The 17,980-nt window shown below is 38.3% G+C and overlaps 3 protein-coding genes across 4 annotated transcripts; 1 reads left to right on the forward strand and 2 right to left on the reverse strand.

The window, feature by feature from the left end:
• Window positions 1-603: 603 nt before the first annotated feature.
• LOC116004994 (polyadenylate-binding protein 7-like) lies at window positions 604-3,793 on the reverse strand. The gene is made up of 5 exons (XM_031245205.1): window positions 3,702-3,793; window positions 2,319-2,534; window positions 1,726-2,038; window positions 1,025-1,287; window positions 604-912 (listed from the first exon to the last, which is right to left on the reverse strand). Exons 1-5 carry the CDS (start codon window positions 3,769-3,771, stop codon window positions 797-799), a joined length of 978 nt encoding a protein of 325 aa, XP_031101065.1. The 5' UTR covers window positions 3,772-3,793; the 3' UTR covers window positions 604-796.
• Window positions 3,794-4,901: 1,108 nt separating this feature from the next.
• On the reverse strand, window positions 4,902-8,511 carry LOC116004917 (WD repeat-containing protein 70). Its single transcript, XM_031245121.1, has 7 exons — window positions 7,779-8,511; window positions 7,223-7,435; window positions 6,824-7,132; window positions 6,557-6,694; window positions 6,197-6,448; window positions 5,704-6,024; window positions 4,902-5,482 (listed from the first exon to the last, which is right to left on the reverse strand). The coding sequence occupies exons 1-7, from the start codon at window positions 8,343-8,345 to the stop codon at window positions 5,315-5,317; spliced, it is 1,968 nt and encodes a 655-aa protein (XP_031100981.1). The 5' UTR covers window positions 8,346-8,511; the 3' UTR covers window positions 4,902-5,314.
• A 976-nt stretch (window positions 8,512-9,487) lies between these two features.
• LOC116003616 (tyrosine decarboxylase 1) lies at window positions 9,488-14,565 on the forward strand. 2 transcript variants are annotated; one of them, XM_031243511.1, is made up of 13 exons: window positions 9,488-9,673; window positions 9,857-9,983; window positions 10,279-10,351; window positions 10,502-10,732; window positions 10,844-11,007; window positions 11,217-11,357; window positions 11,669-11,728; window positions 12,331-12,495; window positions 12,797-12,853; window positions 13,012-13,076; window positions 13,220-13,343; window positions 13,668-13,805; window positions 13,928-14,565. In XM_031243511.1, coding segments are annotated over exons 1-13 (1,494 nt in total). In that variant the 5' UTR covers window positions 9,488-9,671; the 3' UTR covers window positions 14,075-14,565. The 2 variants fall into 2 exon arrangements, with proteins under 2 accessions (XP_031099371.1, XP_031099370.1); XM_031243510.1 differs by having other exon boundaries at window positions 9,673-9,754.
• Window positions 14,566-17,980: the final 3,415 nt, after the last annotated feature.

Below are 17,980 nucleotides of genomic sequence, written 5' to 3' on the forward strand. Positions count from 1 at the left end.
ATGAACCAAATCACATTAAAAATTAAATTCAATCAATTAACTAGTCTAACACTAGCAAAGAAGGCGGTTGAATTGCATGAGAACGCTAGAGCATCGGGTTTGGGAGATTATGGAGAGCCTTCTATGGGCATTCCGATGATTCGCTTGGTCATTAGGAGCTATTAGTTGTGGTTTCCCCTGTCCTCTTAATTTTCATATGCAAGGTTTTAGGTTTGAATTTCATCCCAATCAGAGAATAATAGTTGAGCATATATTATGAATATACTAGTTTATTAAAAGAAAATACAATATAAAATTTAACAACTTTGGTCAATTAATTAGCTAGATTATATATATAGCATTCAAAGTTGAGCATCAGAGATTGTAAATAAGAAACCTTGAAAATTACTTTCTTACATTGTTTTAAAAACAAAATCTAGGTTATTTATTTAATTTTTAACGGAATGACATTTTATTCCGAATATATTCCATGAACCAAAAGTGAGGAATCTAAACATTGTTTCATTTTAACAAGAAGATTTTCTTTTTGAATTTTTTTAAAGACATATTATTTATCTATTTATCATTTTAATTGATTTGACAAATTAAGTTCTGAGATGTAACTTTGTAGTAAATCACAATAATTATTTCATTTATATATAAGTAATAAATTTGAATGTGAACATCGTCATCTTTGTCCCAATCAAATGTTAAAAGAAAAAAAAATTACAAGACATAGAATTTGTAACTTTAATTGAAGTATGTATTCCATCACTTGAAGTTATAATTGAACAATATCTTTATGTTTATATATTTATTATACACTCGACACATCTTCTCCTCCCATCTCATCCTCGCGTGTTTGGGCCATTTTCAAGAGTATTTCCCTTTCCGCCTTCTTCAGTGCCCTTCCAACAAATAACTTTTTTGATCCTGAGATTGATGACAAAAAAATTAATTACATTAGCATACAATAAAATTCAAGGCATAAGAAATACTACATAATAAACATCAAAGCATGCATTGCATGCACGTAAGTAAGTACCTATTAGTTGACCATTGAGAGCTTCAACCGCCTTCCTAGCATCTTCATCCGAATCAAAATTGACAAAGCCAAAGCCTTTTGAATTCCCTTCTTCATCCCTCATAATCGCAGCACTTTTGACGTTCCCATATCTGGAGAATTTCTCTCTTAAGAGGTCCTCTGTCATATTGAGACCGAAGTTTTTCACATATAGATTAGTGAATTTTTGCTCATTAAATGCATCCATCACCCTCTCTTCTTTCTTCTTAAATGTGGACACATGTCTGAAAAATACCAAACAATTAATTTAAACCGATTAGATTGTTCGTTCGAAACAATCTGAAGCCAAAATCGATCTACAAGCTGAAAGGGTCAAACATGTTTTAAATTCCATATAAAGAAAGATTTGATGGGATTATGGGAATGTACTAAAACATTATGAAAATTAAAGAAACACAAGAGCAGAAGAAATAATAGTGCTGTGAAATGAGCTTTTTAGTTATCAAGAGTATGAGGTACTGAGGTGTAAAGATAAGTGAGACCAAAAATAATACAAACATTTTAGCTATCAATTTTTTTTTGACATATTAAGAATACCCAAAAAGAAATTACATTAAAAGCATGAACTTACAACATGAAGAGATTAGCAAACAACAGAAATTAAAGAAACAGAATGTCAATAATTGTCAGGTATTAAAAAGTTAAGGGAGTAGGCAACTTACAATTCCTTCCCTTCAAACACTGCTCCATTGAGGGCACTGATAGCAGAAATGGCAGAATTCTGTGTTTCAAACTGAACGAATCCATAACATTTGCTCTTTCCATTTTCCTCCTCGGCGATTTTGCAGGACACTATTAAGCCATATTTCCTAAAGATGCTCTCTAATTGAGCACTGGTGATAGAAGGAGCAATGTTCTTGACAAAAACATTCCCAATCCCAGATTTTCTTAGCTCTGAATCCTTTTGCCACCATGTAATCCTCATCGGCTTTCCTCTCAGGGTTGTATGGTTTAGGCGTTTCATAGCGTTTAAAGCTGATGATAAAAAATATAAATAATTATTTGCATATTATAATCAAGTTATGAAAATATATGTTAACTTGAAATAGGGCCTTTTTTTTTTACATGCCCTAGCCTATAAAATTATAAGACTGGACCTATCAACCAAGATATAGGACCTATGAAAATATATATTAACTTCAAATATGACCTTTTTTTTACATACTCGGGCCTATAAAATTATAGGACCGGGCCTATCAACCAAGAGATTAAATACAAATATATATAAATGTAGAAAAGTGGGATGGTTAGTTACCATGAGAGACACAAAAGAAGTTGACGAAAGCATAGCAGAGAGATTTTCCAGACACGGCATCTTTGCGAACCGCGAAAGAATCCAGCGGGCCAATCACAGAAAATGCGGCCTCGAGGTCCGCTGCTGTGGTTTCCGGGTGAAGATCACCGACGTAGAGAGTATGCTGCCAACAAGTTTCTGACGTCCCAAACAGCCAAAGTGCTGGTGCTGGCACCTCTGGCATTGTGTAACAAAAGAGTTTTTAAGAGAGTGAAGTGGGAGAGAGTTTTTTCTTCTTAGAGAAAGAGAGGCAACTGATTAATTGTAGGACTTTGAAAGAGATTATTTATAAAGGTTTGTAGGGGTATTTTTGTTTAATTAAAAAAAAATCTATTCTTGATGGACTAGGAATACCTAATACCAATGGGCTTGGGAATAGCTAATCCCATGCAGTACAAATCAAACCAAACAATAGATATTATTATTATTATTATTATTATTATTATTGTTATTATTATTATTATTATTATTATTATTATTATTATAATTAAATTAGTGTAAATAAAAGTAACTCATGACATTTATTTTTATTTTTTGCTTTTTTCTATTCTTCTTTCAATTGTTTTATCATTTATGATAATAATTGAATATAATAATATTTATTTAATTTGCTTCGTTACTTTCCGCCATATATAAAAGTGAAATATATTATTTTTAGAATCATCATCTTAAAAAATATAAATGTGATACTAGAATTATTATAAGAATGCTCTATCTTTTCTTTGTTTAAATCAACATTATTGTTCTCTATGTTGCAAATTTTCATTTTCGATGCTCTATCTTTTCTTTATTTAAATCAACATTATTGCTCTCTATGTTGCAAATTTTCATTTTCGATTTCAAAATATTAGTTTAATTAGAATATACATTTTTATTACAAGTTGATATGTTTATGTCTTTAACAAAATTCCTCTCCATTTTAAGAAATTAGATTGCAAATTTAGTATTTCAAAATATCAAAGAAAGTTTGTAAGAGGAAGAGTTCACATATAACTAAAATTGAGGTCTTAATTATGTGTATAAGGAAACCCTAAAAATTAAAATGCTATAGTTTCATTGCATAACTTTTATCTACAACAATATCCATCAGTGTACTATTATTTTTATCACAAATTCAAAATATTCATCCCATCATACTATAAATAATTAATTCTATTTTATATGCTATTATTTTTATCTACTTTTTTTTTTTGAATACTATTATTTTTATCTACTTATTTTAGTTTTCACACTAGAGATTAGTTTAGTAATTCTGCTTAATTGCCATGCTTTCCCTATCTGACTTTTTTTTTTTTTTAATACAACCCCTATATTGTACTATCTGCTCAAATATGTTTTCTCAACCTGTTGAAGCACACAGAGTCAATTCACCTCCACGAGGCTCGATCTCAATGATAGAGTCAATACAGGCCATCTGAGGCGGTGCTTGGCTTTCTATCTGAATTTAAAAAGTTTTAGTGTATATTTCTTGATGCTTCTTTTTCTAGAATCCCCAAGTGGGACTTCATCAGATCTAGCCTCTGGAACTGAAAAATCATCACTAGCAGATGCATAGATTTTTACCTGAGATGTAGAGCTCACATTTTCACCCCCTACCACACCGCCGGTCAAGCTTCACCGCCGATCTACTGCTGCTGCCGACGATCGTAGCCGCTGGAGGTCGCCAGAAGCTCGCCGGATTCATCGCCTGCGATTGTTGTTGCCGTGAGGAGGAAAACAAGGTGGAGACTGGAGAAGTAATTGGCTGTGGGAGATCCGATCGATCGCTCTCTCTCTCTCCGTCACCGCCATCTTCGATTTCGCCACTCATTCCATGAAGATTTGTGTAAAATTTTCACATAAATTAAATCTGCTGAATTGCAGCCATGGCTGGTGTCAAATGCTTCAATAATGCCTTCATAGATACAGATTTGAGCCTCAATTTCTTTGTGCTTTTTGGTGGGCAAATTGTGTTTGTACATTTGCTTGTGGTTTGCAAAAACAAGGAAAAAGAATGGTGAATGTGGGCGGTGGAGTGCGATGGGAATAACAAAGAAAAAGAAAAAGTGGAGGCAAATTGGAGAATGAGTGCTGCATGCAGAGTGGAAGTGAAAATATATCTAATCTAATCTAAGAACATAATAAGTTTGAATTCTGATTATGTCCGTGTTTTTAGTGTTGATCTTTTATATATATATTTGTATATTTAATATTGTATATAATTTTTATTAGACAAAAATATTCAGGGATATTCCGTGTTTTTAATGTTGATCTGTTTATACATTTTGTTTTTAATGTTATATATAACTTTTTTTAGACAAAAATATTCCGAAATATTTAATTGTAATATGCTCTATTTAATCAAAATTCTCCAATAATACTTTTCCTTTTTCCTTATGCAACGACTTCAGTACCAGGCTAGAAAACATTTTCTCGCGTGTGCACCAAAATATATTTTTATTGGATATCAAAAAGACACCAAAGGTTACAAGTTATATGCTATAATTTCATTGTATAATTTTAAACCTATAAGTAATAACACAGATAAAAGACAGACAACCAGACTAAACAAAAAAAGTATTGTTTATTTAATGAACCAAAATCATAAAAAATCTTGGGAATTCAAGGAATTGCAGTGTTTGGGAATTTGAAGAAACAGGATTTTCATCCTGATCTGATTTACATAAACTAGAGCAAGATTACATCAAGAGCATCAAGTTCCCAAACAGTACTTTGTAATTGTAAATTCCAACTATCCTGATATAGACTAGCATACAGATATGATGCATTTTCCACTCTAATCGACATAGTTGAGCTGCAAGAAATTCATCCAAGTCCACATGAACATGGTGGCAGTTCACTCAATATACAGAATGATCAGCAGAAATTAGCCAATTGCGCTGCTCACGTGTACCAGACAACAATTGGATCATCAGTAGCTCGATCAGGAACAGGGAACGATTCAAAATAATTTCTAATTACTTCTCTTCGTCTTCATCATCTGATGCTTGGAAGAGCGGTTGAGGCTGTGTTTGGGCGTATGCTGGAGCCACGTATTTTGGTTGATTTGCAGCTACATCAGCGTACTTTAGGATAGCTTCTCTAGGATCTTCGTCCATCCATGTCTCCTTGATCAACCCGCCTTGCTGCAATACAGGGAATAATATCTTATCTTAGTTTCGGACCCTTCAATTGTAAGAGACAGCAGAAAATAACAAAAAGAAGAAGATAATGGGCAAAGTATAAATTAACAAAAAAAACTTGATCTAAATGGAAGAGGATAAGATTTTTTGGACACCATGGAGATACAAACTCTCTCTCTCTCTCTCCTAAAGGATATGAGGCATGGGAACAAAAAAGATGTTACCTTGAGAAGGTATTGTGTTAACAAGCTTCCCTTGCTTGCACCGACCCTTCCACCGTGACCAGGCCCTGTTATAGGCAGTTCAGGCTTATGAGCCTTGAGGGGGTCTTTCAACATTTTCTCGCGCTGGCGTTTACGGCTAGGCTGATCCCTGAATAAGGGTAGCGCGTGTGGATTGTGAATCACAGGCTGTGCCTGGAAATCATCAACAGACTTTTTCCTTGGTGCACGTGCAACACAAACAAGAGCTCCTCTTTCACTAAGGGTTGGATCATATAGGATATGAGTTCCTCCCTCGTGCTTATCCCCAGTCGTTGCAAACACCTAAAACAATGCTCGGAAAAATTAGCAAACTCTCAAGTTTCAGGAAGTTCTGGTATATTTAACGGAAAAAATAGATGTATAATCACTGAACTAGGAATTTCCATCTGAGCTTGATATTCCTTTACTTTTCCCTTATTTGAAATGCTATCGATAAACAATATAATATGGATACCTGATTTAGCCTTGGGTGCCAGGCACACTGTACAACACTACAAGTAGGAGAGATTCCAACTCTCGACACAAGTTCCAGCTTTGCCCTATCATAAAAGCATAGCAAGCCTCCAGTTGTGCTATCCCTTTCAACTGATGTCCCAGTCAAAAAGATTTGTTCATCAGGACTAAATGCAATATTTGTTTGAGCGTAATGATTCGGAAGATCGTTAAATGTCTGAAGGGGTTCTTTCATCTTACGCAAATCCCAAACCTATGCAGCACAGAAAATACAGAAATTGACTCGTCTATAGTAAAAAAAAAAAAAAAAAAAAAAAAAAAAAAAAAAAAAACAGAAATTCAGAATGGGCTTGATGGATACCTTTAATGAACCATCAAAGCTTCTCGACAATAGCACCCTTCCATCACTTGAAAACTTGAGTCCAGTAATATCATCCGAGTGTGCATTCGCTACATATAGGTCTGGTCTGCTTCCCCATCCAGGCTTAAGATTCCATATCTTTAAGAAAATAAGAAAGCATCATGATGAGAAAAGATAGTATGAAGGGGTAATTTTTCAATACAAGACAGATCCCCGTATTCTATTTTTAAAAAAAATTAACCAAAGAAAGCTTTGAGAAGAAAATACCTGTATAGAGCCGTCTCCTATACCACCTGCAATGCTTTTTCCTTCACGATCCCAACCACATGTGGTCACATGAACTCTCCCAGGCCTAGATTGTTTTGGTTTGATGACCTGCTTTTGACATTTAAAGTTATTCACATCCCACGTTCGCAGTGAACCATCTTCTGATGACGTTAAGATTGTCTCCTTTGCTTTTGGATGCCATTCCCCACATGTCAACCCAGATATGTGGCCTTTAGTATTCTTGAGATCACGTATATACATATCTCCCCTTTCAGATTCAGCAAGGGTAAGTCCATCACGATCATAGATCTGGAACACCAAAGAAACAAATCAGTAACACCTAACATTTCATTGCCACTGAATGAAAAGGTTGCAGGTACAATCAGTAAACTGGCAGACCTTAAGCTGAGCCGAGCCAGTGACGCACAAAAATCTATCTGAGGTGGGACTCCAACTCAAACTACGAACTTGGTGGCCTTCACACGGTTCCACCTGTCTAAATGACTGCAGGCGGGCATTCATTCCTTGAAAATCGTACATCCGAACAGTGTAGTCATAGCTACCAGAAAGAACTCTTGATCCTGTATGGTCCACAGCAAGTGCAGAAACAATCTGACCAAGAATATAGAATAGTCAATAGTGGCTCTTCAAACATTCTAAAATTTTCCCTTATGTAACACAATATATAGATAGAAGCATATCCATTCAAATTCATGCAAGGAATGTGATAAGTCAAATATCTAATAAAAAAGGAGCAACAGAGACTGACTGGGAGGCTACTTGAGCAACTCGGGATTTACCTCCTCGAGGACTTAAGATTTTATTGAATACTACTAACTCTATTACAATGCAGTATCTGATCCTGGAGGGTTTAAGATTAGTCTAGTCTAAGATGTAATCAAATGTATCTAATAGAAATGTGAGCTTTTTACCAACAGTGGGGAAAAGAAGGTACCTTTGAATGCCCTTTTAACATTATTTCATTGCTCAGCGGTATCCGATACCGATTTTCTCCTTCCACTTCCTCTTCCATTTCATCGTCGGAATCCGATCCAATCGAAGCAGGTGGCGGTGCGGGCGGGCCAATCATCGGCCCGTCGTCCTCCTCGTCTACAGGAGGCGGCCGTGGAGGTCCAATCACGGGCCCATCCTTATCCTCATCCTCCGTCGCAACTGAAGGCCGAGGTGGCCCAATCATGGCCGCCTCCTCCTCCTCTTCCTCCTCCTTCCCATTTCCCGAATCCAAATCAGCCCCGGGCCGCGGAGGCCCAAACGTCACGCTCTTCTTCGAATTGCTAGGGTTAGGCTTCTTGAACGACTCTAGCCAAGCTTGGGAAGTCGAAGATATAGATGGAAACGGCTTATCTTTGCTCGCAGAAGAAGAGGGATTAGGTTTTCCATCGCCGGAGCGGCGGGTGGCGCTGTGGACGATTTCGAGCGGGGTTTGAGATTGCGCTTGCTTGCCGAACGTCAAAGGAAACTGAGCCCTAATTCCGTCGTACATGTCCGATTCGTCCGCCATCTCGTCTTCAATACCGGCGTGTATATGTGATTTTGTCTCGGCGTAGACTGTAGAGAAGCTCCGGAGCTCTTCTGTGTGTTCCCACTCACAAACACCTTTTTGATTTTGAAGTCATTTATACAAACCTTCTGCCGCCATAGCTCACTGTCAACCTGAACAACTGTAAACTTCGTCAGCAGTTAATTCCCAATTTTGTTAGGAAAATGATATATACATTATTTTTATTAAATTATCTTGAAGTAAAACCGTAATTTTTTAGTAGTACTAACTCAGTTACAATATAATATTTGTTGATAATTATTTTCTCAACCTATCGAAACACAAAAAGTCACTGTTCTCATTGAACTCAAACTCAAACCTGTGACTTAAAAAGGTCACAGTTATGCCGTTTGACCACAAAGTTTTTGGCAATCTTGAATCTTATAGTTGTATTAGTAATTCATTCCCTAACTATCAAAAAAAAGTATTGAACTTCAAGGTCACGGAACTTGAGAATGATTATATAGTTGCAATAAAACAAATTGTTTCCTTATTGGTTATAAAAATTGTTACTGTTACAGTATTAGTTATAGAAAGGATTGAGCTCGTTCAATATGACATGACAATAAAGAAGCTAATCGATATGTAAATTGAATGCGACATATCTATGGAGAACATAAATGATATGCATATTGAATGGTATTTTCTTATATGTCATCACGTTTGAAGTTGTTCGTGTTTGATGAAGTTCGGTCTTTGTTTATTGCTTGTTTTTTTGTGTTATAGGATATTATTTGTCTAAATTTATATTGCTGTTTACCTTGCATCGTATGTTTTGTTTCTCCCACGCTTGATATGCTACTTAACAAGAATACATACTTTTAAAAGTGTAAATAAGTTGACTTGGAACTTAGCATAGACTATTTAATGTCACGACCAGATGCAATAGTGCTGTTGTGTGCAAATTAAAGTTTAATTGGTGAGCTAAGTTTGATTGTTGAGCTAATTTGAGGACTCGCGATTTATCTCAATAATTTAATGGGAATAATTTTTTGGTCGAGCCCCTAGCTATTATACCAGAGAGGGAATAATGAGAATACAAATATAGATAAGTACATAAAAAAAGTATTATAATTATCCTCACTATTCATAGTATAGCCGGCATCATAGGATTTGGAGCCCTACTTTCATATTCTTCCATCTATTTATCTATTATTCCATTCCCACCTCCTACTGGTTCACTGCTCACTATCAGATTGTATATTTGTATTCTCCTTGGAACCTCCACCACCCCTCTCCAGCAAGAAAAAAGAGAAAGGAAAAAAAAAAAAAAAAAAGAGAGCAAAAATGTAAGTTCCTACTTGTAATAACACGGAGTAATTGTTAATGGAGTACTTTCACGTGAATTTTGGAAATGATCATAAAAAAGAGTGTCTCTCTCTCTTCTTCTTTTTTTTTTTTTTTTTTTTTTTTCTTTCTTGCTTTATTTCCTTGAATTTTCAATCTGGCTTGAAACTGGGCATTGCTTGCAGGGATGGTGGGTCGAATTTGAAGCCAATGGATTCAGAGCAACTGAGGGAATATGGTCACAAGATGGTGGATTTCATTGCCGATTACTACAAGAACATTGAGAGCTTCCCAGTTCTCAGTCAAGTTCAGGTTTTTAGCAAAACTCATGAGTTTCCTTTCTTTTCAGTAAATTCCCATAGTTGATATATGTGATGCTATGCATTCTTTGTTGGGTTTTGATAAATGATGGAAGGGTATGGGAGTTTAGTTGGATTGATGGTTGATATTCTAGGACTAGGAAGGCTGACAATATTAGGAGTAATTTTTCTTTTCCTAGTTTATGTTTGGCAATCAATTCATTGAGAAAACAAAAAAGTTTAGATTTTAAGTGGTTGATAATTACTGTGCCAGTTCTTGACTGTATTAAGGAATTATCTTCACACAGCCAGGTTATCTACGCGGGCTCCTGCCAGAATCTGCACCTACTCGCCCCGAGACCTTGCAGGATGTTCTTCAAGGTAAAGCTTTCCTGATGTTCTTTCAATAGAGTTATATATATACTTATATGTACAGATATAGGGTTCCCTTTCTCGTTCAGCTGTTAGAATGACATTAACCGGGAAATGGATTAAAATCGCTGATTTTAAGTACATGATGAGTGATTGCAGATGTCCAGACGAAGATATTTCCTGGAGTTACACATTGGCAAAGCCCAGACTATTTTGCATATTTTCCCTCTAACAGTAGTGTGGCTGGATTTTTGGGGGAAATGCTTAGTGCCGGAATAAACATGGTGGGATTCAGTTGGATAACTTCTCCGGCAGCAACAGAACTTGAAATGATTGTTTTGGATTGGCTTGCAAAAGCACTCAAGTTGCCTGATAATTTTCTTTCGACCGGTAGTGACCTCATCCATTCAATGTAATAGCTTTACAGAACCTAAAACTGCCATGCATTATTGGCTTGCAAAATAATGCTTTATTTTTGTGCAACTTTTAATTGGCTTGCAGGTGAAGGTGGTGGAGTGATACAAGGCACAGCAAGTGAAGCTGTTCTTGTTGTGCTTTTAGCTGCTCGTGACAAGATTCTGAGAGCAGTTGGAAAAGAGTTGATAGGGAAGCTCGTCGTTTATGCTTCTGATCAGACTCATTCTGCTTTACAGAAGGCCTGCCAGGTAAAATTGTATTTCCACACGAGTGCCTGGGGTATTGGCTCATTTATCTTATTTCATCACTGCTGAAATCTTATCACTTATGAGATGTACATATTTTTCTATAAAGCTAATGAAAGACTCACCTTTTTGATGAACAATGTTGTCATTAACCTTGAACTTGTTCTGCCCTTGTTTAATTCAACAGAATGGTATTTTCTTGATTTTGGCAGATAGCAGGAATTCATCCAGAGAACTGTCGTTTTCTAAAGACTGACTCATCTACTGAATATGCTCTTTCTCCCAACTCACTCCGTGAAGCGTTATCCCAAGACTTAGCCACTGGTCTAATCCCCTTCTTCTTGTGTGCTACCGTAAGAAATAACGTGAAAAAAAAATAAATAAATCTTTAATCTCAGTTGTTTACTGCTTCTTCTTATCTCATACACTCTCATCACATTATTGGAAAATGTTTTTCCCTTGGGTTTACCAAACTATCATTCATCCACCTTTTCAACAACAATTCTATACTCAAACAAAGCTGCCTCTAAACTAGCTAGAGGAGATCTGCTAAATTTGTCAAGCCCTAATGAACTGTGCTTTTACACATTTTCAGCTTCTTTATATCATGTGACTCAATAATTACGAGGCACTGAGTAACTTTTTTTTGGTGATTCTCCTTCAGGTTGGTACTACATCATCAACTGCTGTTGATCCCTTACTCGCACTCGGGCATATTGCAAAGGTAATGGTCATATATCTCATTAAGACAGCAACTAGGGTTCAAGTGATTTGAGCACTCAACTCTTTTGCACTTGTTTGTCTGTACATTTTTTGCTTTTTTTCTTATTTGTAGTAATACGATAGGCAAGAAATCTAATTGTTATAACTGAACTATGGCCATATTTTAAATGCTGGATCTGTATGCCTAAGTGGACAAGAATTTGAATGTGAGGTAGTTTTTCTGGACATTGATTACCTTCGACTCGAGCTAATTGGTAGTGGACTTGGACACATGGTAATCTCCGACGCTTGGAGTAACATATTGCTAGGAGTTCATGTACTTTGACAAGTATTCAACACTTCCAATTTTAGATACCGCAATAATTTGACTCGAAATTGCAGGGCGTCTGGTATTAATTAGTGGTTCATTGACTTAGTGTAGTCCGATCACAAACATGAATGTTGTGATAGATAACCTATTACCTATTATTGTCAATTTATGATGGTTGGACTACATATTTAGATTACTCTTTCAAATGATGGTGAAATCCAGTTGCTCTAGAAACTGTGAGTAATTTTCAGATATTATCGAGATGACCTTTAAAAAAGGTGCTCTTTTTATAGAGTAATGGCATGTGGCTTCATGTGGATGCCGCATATGCTGGAAGTGCTTGCGTGTGTCCCGAGTTCCGCCACTATTTGGATGGCGTAGAAGAAGCCGACTCGTTCAACATGAATGCACATAAATGGTTTCTTACAAACTTTGACTGTTCTGCACTTTGGGTAAAGGTATGCATTTGTCTTGACATTATCGTGCCATATAGTTATGCAGTTCTCGTGTTATCATGCAGATGATATTCTTAGTTTTTTTCCCATTGCTGTCGGCCCGTGGCTATATGATGTATGGATGTAGGCTTGAAAATGTTGCCAAAGAAAACTCATTTAATTTTTTGAGTACTATTGACTCTCCACTGAGGCTCGAACCCACCCCCTTCCATATGGGAGTGCAACTGGGTGCCATTAGACCACAAGGTCTCATATTTAATAACATTACTTGGATGAACAATAATTTATGCTCTCTTATGAACAGGACCGGAGTGCTCTCATTCAGGCGCTGTCAACTAATCCTGAATATCTCAAAAACAAAGTAAGAATCTTTCGACTGGAATTCAATATTTTCAGAAACTATTAGCGATCCCATACTGTGGAGGAACATATTCTCAAATACTGTGGACTATATCAAACGACTGAGGTTTCCTTGTGAACTTTTTCCCTTTTTCTTGGGTGTGATGTATAATATTTCAGGCTTCTCAAGCAAATTTGGTTGTAGATTACAAAGATTGGCAAATTCCCCTTGGACGTAGGTTCAGGTATGCTGTGTCACATGTTGCTGTTTTTTAAATGTTTTTGTTGATTCTGGGATTTCACGAAAACGTTTTAAGGATTCATATTAACCGTTACATTTGTAACAAACCTATTCTTGATTCCTCATTAATTTTTTGGTATTAACCAGATCACTGAAACTATGGATGGTATTAAGACTCTATGGCTTGGAGAACCTTCAAGCGTATGTGAAGAACCATATAGAATTGGCTAAACGCTTCGAAGAGTTTGTTTCCGAGGACTCTAGGTTTGAGGTAAGAACTATACATGTGCTTCTGCCGCTTATAACATAACTTTTCTAGTGGCTTCTAGAAATTATGCATGTAAGAAAACATAATGATCCCCTCGGGTAGTGACTGTGGGTTTTTCTTGCAATCAAAAGAGAAAACATAATAATCTCAGTGGAGGCGACTGTTGACTCTTTGTGCTTCAGTAGGTTGACAAAGTAGTTATGAACAGATACTACATTGTAACAGAGTCAGTAGTACTCAAAAAAAAAATAATCTCCATATTGAAATGTTATTTTCATGTTGCATCACGGCCAATAACGTATCTTAAAACCTTCTATCGTTTCCCAGGTTGTGGCCCATCGAAAGTTTTCTCTAGTGTGCTTCTGTCTTCTGCCACCTCAGAACGACGAAGATCTTGCAAACAAACTCAACCGCGATCTGCTGGACGCTGTCAACTCATCCGGAAAAATATTTATCTCGCACACCGTACGGTCAAGTTTACGCTTCCTTTCTCCCCCTCCCCGCCCTCCGTGCCCTCATTTCATTTGCCTTTTCGCTTCCATCTAGCGATAGGGCGCTGTCTAAGTGCAAACGATCCAACCGTGCAGGTTCTATCTGGCAAATACGTTCTCCGCTTTGCAGTCGGGGCTCCGCTGACAGAAGAGAGGCATGTGATTGCAGCCTGGAAAGTTTTGCAAGATGAGGCTGCTGCTTTGTTGAGAAACTCTTCAAAGATGACCGATTCTTTTGCATAGAGGATTCTCTGCTTCAACCAGTTTACGCATTCAGATTGTCTGCAACTTTTTACTTCATTGACAGATTTGCTGTTGAAGTACTGAAATTCTTGTGTAATTCTTTGGCAATGGGTGAATACTATTGCACATTGTATTATTGTTAATTCATACATCATGTAACTAAGTGACAGGGTAATTGGGTACCCGACCCGGAACTATTGGCAGCACCCAAAGACACCTCACACTATTGGCAGCACCCAAGACACCTCACCCCTCAGCATCAATGCTCAACGGTTCAACTCCTCATTGATGGCCAACGTTCAGCTCCTCAGCATTGATCACAGACGTTCAGCTCCTCAGCATTCAACACCTCAGGTACTGATGTCCAACGATCAACTCTTCATCAATGCTCCATTACTGAGCTGAAGGGAATAAAAAGGCTCACAACCACATAGTGAAGGGGGGACACTTCTTACACTTCTTACTAGACAATAGATATTACATTCACTTGTACACGGAGCACTACGCTCAATATTGTTCTCAAGTACTCAAACACTGTACCATCTTACTTCAATAATACTCAGATTACATACCCGGTAATCCATTATTACCGTCATTGGTGTTCTTGTTGAGATCCGAGATCAGATCTCAGGCTAAAATCACAAAATCAAAAAACCACTCAGTTCATCTCATCGCTATCAATGGTATCTGGATCCAGCAGCTCGCGCACACCTAGTCAGGTGAACAAGGGTCACCCCTCGGGTGATCTTCGTGAGCAGCTCAACAGTAACCATGGAGGTGACCTTCGCAGCCAACTCAACAACAACAACCGCAGTGAAGGTGACCTCCGTACCCAACTCAACGACAACCATGGTGGTGGCCGTACTCCCCTCCCAGCAACTGCTGCTCCCGCACAGGTGGTGGACCTTCAGGCAGCAGCGCAGGTCATCCAATAGGCGGCGGCGACGATGGCCCAACTAGTCGCAGAAATGCAAGGCCAGATCTTACCGCCACCACCCCCTCTGGAGGGAGAAATGCAATCTCCGAGGCAAAACAGAACTCAGGGGGTACAAGGATCCTCCAATAGAGGTCCCCGTGCCCAAGCAGGAAAGACAGTAACCAAACGACCATCCGGAGAAAGGATGGGCGAATCTGGTGGATTGGCTCCGCGTCACTCCACTAGACACAAAACACCACAGGAAGGCCTGGTGGAAAGACTCCAAAGGCAGATAGATGATTTGGAAAAGAAAGTAGAAGCAAGAGAACACTCACCAGAACCGGAGGTAAGAATGGCCGCTCCATTCTCTCCTGACATAATGGAAGTTCCTCTTCCAAAAGACTTTCAACTACCCACCATCAAGGCCTACACTGGCACTTCAGATCCGCGTACCCATATGACAAGATACAAGGCAGCCATGGTCATGATTGGGGCAAGCGATGCCATAATGTGCAGAGCGTTCTTGTCCACTTTGGACGAGACTGCTCAAGATTGGTTTAACACAATCCCAGACGGATCAGTTTAGACTTTTGCAGAGCTATCCAAAAGTTTCTTGTCTTATTTCTCAGGGAGTATACAACATAAGAAACCATTCTCACATCTCGGGGGGTAAAACAGGATAAGGGAGAAAGCCTGCGAGACTTCTTAAGCAAATGGAAAAAAGAAGTCAACAACGTATATGACTTCGATTCGAAGGCAGCAATTCCCATCTTCATCCAAGCACTGAGGTCAGGCGATTTCCACAAACAACTGAACACCCACCACCCACGCTCTTATGAAGAACTCATGAGAACGGCCAACCGGTACGCAGACGCAGAAGAGGCTGACAAGAGAAAGAAGGATGAGGAGGAAGGACGAAAGAGTGAGCGACCTGATAAAGCAGGTCCGCCCAGCCAGACACCACGACCAAACCAACCACCCTCAACGAAGGGAAGAGATGAGCATTCTCGTCTCGCCCCACCGCGGCACTTAACACCGCTTACTCACCCGGTTAGCGTGATTCTAAGTCACGCTGAGGAAATGGGAATGGTGCATTTTCCCTCAGCACCAGCATTTGTTGAGTGTCCGGGACAGTACCAGCATCAACAAAGCCTACCCGACAATGTGTGGCGAAAGAAAGAAGATCCTGAGCCTTCAGCTTCCAACACCAAGAAAAGGAGGTGCGACCTGTGCGAGAAAGCAAGAAACAGTGAGCTAGAGGAAAAGTCCGTGCAACGCAAAAAACATGTAATTCGCTGATGGTCGGTCAAAATCTGTGAAGAAATAGAGAATTTCTGTCACAGAAGCAATGGAGGAAGAACTCCAAGTTGGCCGAAGTCAGTCCTCGGCCAAGTTTTTGGCCAAGATTGGCCGAGGTCAGTCCTCGTCCAAAATTTAAAAAAAAAAAAAACAATAATAATAATATAATTGGCCGAGGTCAGTCCTCGGCCAACACTTGGTGGCCGAAGTCACGCTTCGGCCGATTTGGCCGAGGTGACCTCGGCCAATTTTTGGCCGAGGCGTGACCTCGGCCAATTAATTTTGGCCGAGGCGTGACCTCGGCCAATTAATTTTGGCCGAGGCGTGACCTCGGCCAATTAATTTTGGCCGAGGTCAGACCTCGGCCAATTAATTTTGACCGAGGTCTGACCTCGGCCAATTAATTTTGACCGAGGTCTGACCTCGGCCAATTAATTTTGACCGAGGTCTGACTTCGGCCAAAATTTGGCCAAGGCCTGACCTCGGCCACTACGGTTCGAAAAAAAAAAAAAAAAACAGTCTTATGCAGATCATTACTCCCAAACCACCTCAATTACTCTCGTTGGCTCTTCATCCAAGCACTGAGGTCAAGGGTAATTGGGTACCCGACCCGGAACTATTGGCAGCACCCAAAGACACCTCACACTATTGGCAGCACCCAAGACACCTCACCCCTCAGCATCAATGCTCAACGGTTCAACTCCTCAGCATTGATGGCCAACGTTCAGCTCCTCAGCATTGATCACAGACGTTCAGCTCCTCAGCATTCAACACCTCAGGTACTGATGTCCAACGATCAACTCTTCATCAATGCTCCATTACTGAGCTGAAGGGAATAAAAAGGCTCACAACCACATAGTGAAGGGGGGACACTTCTTACACTTCTTACTAGACAATAGATATTACATTCACTTGTACACGGAGCACTACGCTCAATATTGTTCTCAAGTACTCAAACACTGTACCATCTTACTTCAATAATACTCAGATTACATACCCGGTAATCCATTATTACCGTCACTAAGTATTCACTTTTGATGCAATTTTTGCTGTTTGGACAGGCAAAACTGGTTGATAACATGTAGGCTAATTTCATATCTTAATCTAAGATGATCAAAGTTACAAATTAAATAAAAGATGCGGTATTTTTGTAATTATGATTGTGCATTTAGAAACACTTGTGTATTATTGTTTTTAAATTCACAATTATAATTACAAAAATACCATTGTATTTTTCCTTAGGCCATCTCTTTAGCCGTGGTTATTTCATTGGTTAATGTTAGAACGGTTCATATTCTTCTCATCTCATTTTCTCTTTCATAATTACACTTACAAAATCTCTTAAAAAATTACAAAATAACTTAACTACTAAGGATGTTCTTATGTACATATGAGATTAACCAGTTTTCAAAGAAATGCCCTCATTTAAACTTTTTCATATATTATATATATCAGTTGGCCAATACCTTGTGGTCTAGTGACACTCGGTAAGGAGGTGAGTTCAAGTTTCAGTGAGGACGATATTGATTTTTTGTAAGTAGGTTGAGAAAGTAGTTATGAACAGATACTACATTATAACAGAGTCAGTATTACTCAAACTACAAAATTGAATGGAAATGGGTGAATATATATAGCAAAATTATTATGATTGAGTGGTACCTAATTTTTTTCCCCATAAAATGTTAGTAAGG

This window comes from Ipomoea triloba, chromosome 14 (genome assembly GCF_003576645.1).
Source record: "Ipomoea triloba cultivar NCNSP0323 chromosome 14, ASM357664v1".
NCBI lineage: Eukaryota > Viridiplantae > Streptophyta > Magnoliopsida > Solanales > Convolvulaceae > Ipomoea > Ipomoea triloba.

Coding starts and splice junctions, on each gene's coding strand:
- LOC116004994 (XM_031245205.1), bottom strand. CDS start 3,771: ATGGCCTGTATTGACTCTATCATTGAGATCGAGCCTCGTGGAGGTGAA. Junction 2,535..3,701: donor GACTCTGTGTGCTTCAACAG/GTTGAGAAAACA, acceptor ACACAATGCCAG/AGGTGCCAGCACCAGCACTT. Junction 1,288..1,725: donor GTGTTTGAAGGGAAGGAATT/GTAAGTTGCCTA, acceptor GGTATTTTTCAG/ACATGTGTCCACATTTAAGA.
- LOC116004917 (XM_031245121.1), bottom strand. CDS start 8,345: ATGGCGGACGAATCGGACATGTACGACGGAATTAGGGCTCAGTTTCCT. Junction 7,133..7,222: donor CTGGCTCGGCTCAGCTTAAG/GTCTGCCAGTTT, acceptor TTGGTGTTCCAG/ATCTATGATCGTGATGGACT. Junction 6,695..6,823: donor TAGGAGACGGCTCTATACAG/GTATTTTCTTCT, acceptor ATTTTCTTAAAG/ATATGGAATCTTAAGCCTGG.
- LOC116003616 (XM_031243510.1), top strand. CDS start 9,711: ATGGAGTACTTTCACGTGAATTTTGGAAATGATCATAAAAAAGA. Junction 10,352..10,501: donor CTTGCAGGATGTTCTTCAAG/GTAAAGCTTTCC, acceptor GAGTGATTGCAG/ATGTCCAGACGAAGATATTT. Junction 12,854..13,011: donor CTGAATATCTCAAAAACAAA/GTAAGAATCTTT, acceptor ATAATATTTCAG/GCTTCTCAAGCAAATTTGGT.